The sequence below is a fragment of the Ipomoea nil genome, unplaced genomic scaffold (genome assembly GCF_001879475.1).
Source record: "Ipomoea nil cultivar Tokyo-kokei standard unplaced genomic scaffold, Asagao_1.1 scaffold0256, whole genome shotgun sequence".
Lineage (NCBI taxonomy): Eukaryota > Viridiplantae > Streptophyta > Magnoliopsida > Solanales > Convolvulaceae > Ipomoea > Ipomoea nil.
Genome location: NW_017616684.1, coordinates 138,455 through 146,928, shown reverse-complemented (window position 1 = coordinate 146,928; position 8,474 = coordinate 138,455). Strand labels below are relative to the sequence as shown.

The 8,474-nt window shown below is 41.8% G+C and overlaps 1 protein-coding gene across 1 annotated transcript; it reads right to left on the bottom strand.

Annotated features, from left to right (window-relative positions):
* Positions 1 to 6,367: 6,367 nt before the first annotated feature.
* Positions 6,368 to 7,543, bottom strand: LOC109146880 (xyloglucan endotransglucosylase/hydrolase protein 24-like). The gene has a single exon (XM_019294555.1). The coding sequence runs from the start codon at positions 7,446 to 7,448 to the stop codon at positions 6,570 to 6,572; it is 879 nt and encodes a 292-aa protein (XP_019150100.1). The 5' UTR covers positions 7,449 to 7,543; the 3' UTR covers positions 6,368 to 6,569.
* Positions 7,544 to 8,474: the final 931 nt, after the last annotated feature.

Sequence of the window (8,474 nt, the reverse complement as noted above, 5' to 3'; positions counted from 1 at the left end):
GGAACTTGGATATGGCCATGAACCTAGCCAGATCATACGCTCACCGGCAGTACACCGTCCCTGACCACCAACAGCTGCCCCCTCACCCGTTGTCTATCCCCTTCGCAGGTGGACTTCATGGATGACGGTGTTGTCGCGGCTAGTGGCGCGACCTGGGCAGGCGAGTACAGCGCGGCATGGACTGCCGGCTCCAAGAAACTCGGCGGCGAGCTCAGCGTGCAGTGTCTCCGTCGCGAACCCTAGGGCGTCGTTGTCGACAGCCGGAGGTTCGCGTGGAGCTTCGTCAACGTTCCCTGCTGAGTGTCGTCTCTCCCGCTCGGATTACCAGTACCGTCGTTCAAAAGGGCTCTGTTTTCATTGTGATGAGCCTTGGTCTCCTACCCATAGTTGTAAGCACTTAATTTATTTTGTGATTGATGAATGTGCAGGTGCTGTGAGCCACACAAATAATATGGTCCAGGGAGATGAGATGGACCACACACAAATGGACTACACACAAATTGATTTGGAGAGCCTAGCAATTCCCCTTCATGCCATTACGGGAACTAGTCGCTGCAACACAATACGCGTTAAATTGCAAATTAACGCCTTCCCAATTACGACCTTGATTGATTTGGAGAGTATGCACAATATTGTAGACGCAGGCACTGCTACGCGATTGGGTTTACCGATTCGTGAGTGTCCATACCTGCAAGTGGCGGTGGTGAATGGGGAGCGCATCACCGGGCTCGGCGTTTTTGAAGACATCCTTCTTCAGAAAAATGATCAATTTTTTGCTGTTCTTTTATATGTTATTCCTTTAGTTGGCTTTGAAATTATACTCGGTGTAAATTGGTTGTGCACGTAGGTGCCATTATTTGGAATTTCACGGCATTGACCATGACCTTCTCATATAGCAATCAACCTGTCACATGGCAAGGGGAGCACGACCCACCCAGCCATATAGTTAATTCCATAAAGCCGTAGGTCAGTGTTAATAATGCCTTGGAACACGTTCTGACCGTCTATTCTAACCTTTTTGCAGGAACCTACGGTACTACCGCCCCAATGCTAATGCGATCATCGTATTACATTGGTTACGGATGCGGACCCGGTAGCGGTCCGTCCATATCGATATCCTCAAACTCAAAAGGATGAAATCGAGCGTTAATGTCGTTCTATGCTGGAACTCGGCATTATTCGGCCCAGTCGCATGCCATATTCCTCCCCAGTTTTGTTGGTTCTTAAGCAAGATTGCTCGTGGCGATTTTACATTGACTATAGGGAGTTGAACGCCAAGACCATAAAGGACAAGTTCTTGATTCCAGTAATCGACGAACTTTTGGATGAGTTACATGGGTCTTGTTTCTTTACAAAATTAGACTTACGTTCCGGTTACCATCAAATCTGCATGTATCCGGAGGATGTTGAGAAGATGGCCTTTCGTACACACCATGGCCATTTTGAGTTCTTGGTTATGCCTTTTGGCCTCTGCAACGCACCATCGACATTCCAAGCTCTCATGAATGAGTTTTTTCACTCTGTACTTCATAAAATAGTTTTGGTTTTCTTTGACAATATTTTAATTTATAGCAGGTCTTGGGCGAAACACGTCTCTCATGTACGGATGGTTTTTGCTCTCCTCCGACGTCATCAACTGTTAGTCAAAAAATCCAAGTGTTCTTTTGGTCTCGACAGGGTCTGTTACCTCGGCCACATTATCGATGCCACTGGCGTTTCTGTAGACTCCAGCAATGTCCAAACGGTATTGGATTGGCCACAACCGCATTCTGTTAAAGGTCTGCGCGGCTTTCTTGGTCTAGCAGGATTCTATCATAAGTTCATTAAGGATTTTGGCATAATCGCTGCTCCTTTAACATCTCTTCTTCAGAAACATAACTTCTTGTGGACGCCGGAGGCGACAGCAGCCTTTCAGGCGCTCAAAGCTGCGCTTACCACGACGCCAGTGTTGCAACTTCCGGATTTCTCTAAACTATTTGTGGTTGAATGTGATGCCTCGGGGGTGGGCATAGGTGGAGTTTTACACCAAGATAACCACTCGGTGGCTTTCTTTAGTCGGCGTCTCGCCACTTGACATCAAAATTGGCCTCGTATGAACAGGAGTTGATTGGGTTATCTCAAGCGATTCGGCATTGGCGACACTACCTATGGGGTCGTCCCTTCACGGTTCGCACCGATCACTATAACCTGAAGTTCCTACTTCAACAACACCTCACCACGTTTCCCCAACATCATTGGATTAGTAAGTTTCTAGGTTATGACTTTGAAGTGGAGTTCCGTGCGAGTTGCCTCAATACAGTGGCGGATGCGTTATTACGACATGACGAGGATACTCTTTCTCTCATGGCTATCTCAACTCTGATCTCCCCCATTTTAGATTCTCTTCGTCGTGAACTCGCTACTTCGGATACCGCTCAAGTCTTGTTAGCAAAATTAGGGACGACATCGAAGGACCTCACTAGTCCCTAGATGGCGACCTCATCCGTTACAAAGGTAAGCTCTATCTTCCCTGTGAGCATATAGCCAATAATGTGTATCCAACTATCAGCTTAGGCTTTTAGTTGAGATGGAGTACATGCCTTAATTTGGTATCAGAGCCAGACTAAAGGTCATGAATTCGAATCTCAGCGCCACCCGTAAGCGACTACGGTTTACCGGTTCACGTGTTGAGCATATAGCCATTAATGTGTATCCAACTATCAGCTAGGCTTTATTTCACGACAATTCACACGAAGGGACCCAGGAAATGATTTTTCGCGTATCCCGGGAGTTCTTTTGGGCTGGATTGCAACGTGCCGTCCGCGACTTCATTCGGAAGTACTTTACCTACCAACGTTGCAAGGGGGAGAACCTTCATCCGGCAAGCCTCCTCCAGCCCCTGCCAATTCCGTCGCTTATTTGGAGCGACATTTTGCTGAACTTCGTCAAAGGCCTACCAAGGGTTCATGGCAAATCGGTGATTCTTTCCGTCGTCGACCGCCTATCAAAGTATGCACATTTCATTCCTCTCAGCCACCCTTAAACGATGGCCTCCGTTGCGGGCATGTTCTTTGCGCACATTGTCAAACTCCATGGGACCCCGGAGACTATTGTCAGTGATCGCGACATAACGTTCACAAGTGCCTTTTGGAAAGAGCTGTTTCGGTTCACCGGTACCACTCTATCATTTTCCTCTGCTTATCACCCGCAGACGGATGGGCAGACAGAAGTGACAAACCGTACCATTGTTATGTATCTATGTTGCCTAGTAGCTGACTGCCCAAGGAAGTGGGTTGACTGCCTCCCTTGGGCCGAATACTGTTACAACACCTCTTTCCACTCGGCGTTACAGACTTCACCCTTCCGTGTGGTTTACGGCCGCGACCCTCCGCGTCTCTTGTCCTCCGAACCAGGGGTGTCCAGCCTTGACACCGTTGATGTTGCACTTCGAGACCACGATGCCCTTCTCACCTTGGTTTGGGAACACCTTAAGAATACTCAGGTACATATGGTGCGGCTCTATAACCGTTCACACCGCGATGTTGAATATGATATTGGGCAATGGGTTTGGCTGCGCCTACATCCATACCGCCAGCTCTCGGTCAATCGCCGTGTGTTCCACAAGCTCTGCCCACGGTTTTTTGGTCCTTTCCGCATTCTTACGCGTGTGGGTGACGTGGCATACCAACTCGCTCTCCCTCCTTCCAGTCGGATCCACGACGTATTTCACGTATCCTTGCTGAAGCCCTTTCACGGTGACCCACCAACGACAGCCCCAGGTTTACCCCCACTGCACGATGGTCGAGTTTTGCTCCAAACCCATCTGGTGACCAAGTCCAAGTTGAACTGAGGGGTCAAGGAAATTCTGGTCCATTGGCTTGGCGCCGCCCCTAAAGATGTTTCCTGGGAACCCGTAGACCGTTTTCAGTCCTTGTTCCCGGATTTCAAGCTTGAGGACAAGCTTGTTGACTTGGAGGGGTGTGATGATGCATTCATCGGAAGAACGTATCACAGACGCAGGCGATAAGAAAACAAGCATGAGCATTTGAAAGCTAAGCAGTTTAAAGCTATTTATATTATGTTTTTCCCTTTTTATTTCCTTTAGTTTGTTAAGTTTGTTAAGTTGTTTTTGAAAAGTCCTAATTAGGTGGAAGTGAACGTTAAGTTCTTTAGGTATTTATTGGTTAGTTTTTTCTGAGTTGGAGTCATCCATTTTTGTCTTAAGAAATCTGAAATTGTGTAATGCAATTTGGGAGAGGAAGAACTCCAAAACTCTTCATTCTTTTACTATTGTTCTTTGTTTCCTTAGCTGCTACTACAACCACAGGGAAACCAAAGTCATCATAGTCATAAGCTTCCCCGGCTCGTCCCTCAAGTCCCGTCTGTTGCCCAGTGACGCGTTCCCAGATTCCCGGGCCCGCAACATACCCATTTTCCCGGAGGTCCCCCTAGATATCCCTTTGTCATAGACTGGGAGACCATGAGAGCATTTCAATATCAGTTGCATGTGGAGGCAATGGACACCATCAACAATTTTCCACATGAGGTTGTGAGCAGGTCCCGAACTTCTGAAAATGAGGAAGTAACTATTGAAGAAGACCCTTGATCGGTTCCTTGGTGGGTTTTCTATTGGGTTCTTATGTTTCTGGTTACATGTCTCACTCATGAACAATAAGTGCCTCGTGCATGGGGTGCCACCTTATTTTCCTACACTTTTACTTTCTTTTTACGCTTTACTCTTTTTTCTTGCTTTTCATTCAAGTCGGGTTAATGATGTTAAACGTGGCGCTCTTGGGAGGCACCCCAAGGTTCATTCTAAAAAAAAAATTACATAGGGGGGGGGGGTACCTAGTTATGCCTGCATAATGAAATGAAGACTCTTGTTGTACCAAACGAAAAAAAAAATGCAATGCAACAGAAAGCATCAAATAAGTAGAATTCCACTGAGTCTTACAATATTGCACTTGCATAAATCAACTGCTTGGTCTTGCAAATTTGAAATCTGATCTATCTATCAATGAATAACTTTCATACACTCCTCTTGTTGATCCTTGATCAGAAGCTTTATAAATTCTAAACTCTCTCCCTTTTAGAGCTTTTGAAGGTATCGCTTAGATTTTCTATCATGACGTGACAAGCCTCGTGACAGTCTTGATAATCTTGTACGTCACGACCCCTTGTCACACGTTGTGATGCTTGCTCGTGGTAGCATAAGGTGCCTCGCAGATGTTCCCCTCACGAGCCCTTGTCACATCATGATGAAGCTCGTGATAGCAGATGATGACTTTATGAAGTTGTTCCTCATGAGCTACTTCAAGCGCGTGACACCCTTTGCGCGATGGCGTTGTTTTGGCTTCCATCTTGTTTAGCTCATTTTTTTTTCCAATTTGTCCTTATTATCTTCAAAACACAATAATGCTCTGGATTAACTCATCCCACATACTTTATTCAATAATTGGTCACTTGTAACACAATTAAATTAAAGCAATATTAAACAAAAAAATGAAAATTAATATACAAGAAAAATAGTACAATTAAGCACCTATCAATCTCATTAATTCAAGACTAGTAGGACAAATCCATTCAACAAATTGTAATTATTAGGGATATTTTGAAAATTCTTGAGATTTTAATTAAGGTACATAGATTTTTGTAAATCTAAGATGATCCATGTTGTTACGTACCCTCGAGAAATAGTTTGTTGCTTTAATTTATGAAATCTTTCTAACATGATATTCATGCCTTTATAGACTCTAATTGGGCAGGATGTCCTTATGATTGCAAGTCCACAAATGGTTTTGCTATTTTTATTAGTAAAATCTAATTTCTTGGCATGTCGCAAACAAAAGACAGTGACTAGATCGTCAACATATACAAAGCTATAGTGGACGTTTCAAGAGAGGTAAAACGATTAGTTGCTTTAATTTGAAAACTTTGCTTCACTATGCAAAAGCACCAAAACTTTTCTTGGTACCTATTTCTGTGCAAATCTTATATTTCTTGCTCGATTAGAACATGCTGAAATAGATTATCATTTTTTTTCATGAAAAAACATGCATCCAATATTAATTACATCTCTAAAAAAGACTAATTTGGCAGATATCTTCACCAAACTACTAACCACATTAACCACATTAAGGTTCAATGATTTAAGGGACAAAGCTCAATGTTCAGGTGTCTTTACTTATCGCAATCTCTGAACTTATCGCAATCTCTGAATACTCCCGTATTATTGTATAAACTATTTATCAATAATAAAATTCTCTCTAGAAATTCTTGTTCTCATCATGCACAAGAAAAGTAGTACAATTAAGCACCTATGAATCAAATAAAAAATATATGTAGCAATATTATATTATTGGCATATATCATGCATGCACCAATTAAATTAAAAATGAAAGAAATAAATAATGTTTATTAATTGCAATCCATATATACATTACATATATATGAGTGGATTACATACAATCTAGCTTAGCTAGATAATAATAACCTATCTACAAAATGAGAAATAATAATGAATTGAATCTCATGCATTATTATTGATCGATCTGTAACGACGCACGCGAGTGGCCGGGCGGCAACTTAAATTATTTAGGCTGTGGGCCTGCGGGTTTGCATTCAGCAGGAGGGTTGCCCCCGAAACGCTTGTTATCAGTGCAGTAATTGTAGACCCTATTCTTTGTTCGTACGCCTTGGAGTTTATTATTGGCATCGGCATCAAGCGCATACTTTCCCCATGGCTTACTATCGGCGCAGGAGGAAGTTCCGACACAACCGTCGATAACAAAGTTTTTGTAGTAGGCAGTGAAGGGAGCTTTTGACCAATCTACCTTCACATCTCCTCCCTGGGTTGCCCAATCAGACGCTTCCCACAAGCTGCAGAATACTTTCATGGGCTTGCTCTTTGGGAATGGAACCCCAACATTTTCGTGATTCTCGTATACTCTAATCGGAACGTTATCCACCAACCAAACAATTCTTTGTGAGTTCCAGATAATAGTGTAATCGTGATATGCGGCTGTTGGGTCGAACCAGAGATGGAACTGTTGCTCCCTGTCACCTTTCCCATCAGCAAATACATTGGTATGGACTGTGTAAGGCTGAAAAGTAGCATTCCCTAAGAATTCAAAGTCCACTTCATCGTGCGCTTGTCCTATAGGTGATGTTAGATAGAAGGTGGTGACAGTGCCAGCCGAGAAGCCTTTCACTAACTTCATTTGCATGTCGAATCTGCCGAACAGGTACTCATTTTTGGTATTGAAACCAGAACCAGTTTGTTGGTCAAGATTCAGGGCCATCGTGTTGCCGTTGTCTTGCACTTGCCCAAGATGATTCCCAAAATACATTTGGACATCATTGTTGAAGTTAAGCGGGGGCGGGGGCACGGCTAATGCCACACCTACCAGGCTGCACGCCACCACACCTATTATCATTATCATACAAACCTGCTGCTGCTGCTTCTTCATCTTGCCAGCCCAACTCTCAAGTTTATTTTTTTTTTTTGGTTGTTTGATTTAATTTCTACAACAAACTAACAATATAATCCTGTTGTAAGGATTTATTGAATTGAATCATCTAGTACTCAACAACTAGCTTCTTTAAATACCAGAGACCAAGTAATTATGACCACATACATTCTAAATAAATTTTGGTCACTCATCATTATTTGTGGTAAAATTTAATTCAATCACCCAACAATTATGGATAGATGGTTAATTATATTAGTTGAGAACCACATTACCTTCAGTTTATTTGTGGTGATGACCATGACCTTTAATGCATCATTTTATTTGTGGTGATGATATGGTTGGAGAGCCCTTGACCTTTAATGCATCATTCAAGTTAAATTAATAATTTTTTTATTATTATTAAATATTACTTCCTATATTGTTATGAAACATTATATTATTTTTCATATATTTTACAATGATTTTATATTATTTTCGGTGGGTCAAGTAACGCCAATAATATTTTGTTTCTTTATATATATATATATATATATATATATATATATATATATATATATATATATATAACATTTCACCTTATTAGTGTATGTACGTATAGGATTTATTTGATACAATATATGAGATTTGGTTATATAAAATATTTATAAAATACTCATAGTGACTTAAATATTCTAACGTACGTACAGAAGAATTTTCAAAGATGTTTCTTCCTTGATAGAATGAGATAATATACCTACTTAATTAGGCATAAGCTTATTGTTTATCATCTATTTTCCTAGTTATTGTTGTACTAAAATGATTTAATTTTTACATCACAAGTGAACTCATATAAATAGTGTGATCTAACTGGATCCAACCTCATAAATCATTTTATGAGTTCTTCAGCTGTGGCAATAGGATTGTGATTGAGCCCTATTTTTTCTTATTGTGTTATTTCGTATATTAAGTGTATTGATTTGCCCATCCATGTCCATGAGTGTGCTTGGGTTCTTATGGGTTCAAGGCTTTGGTGTCTAAAAGTTA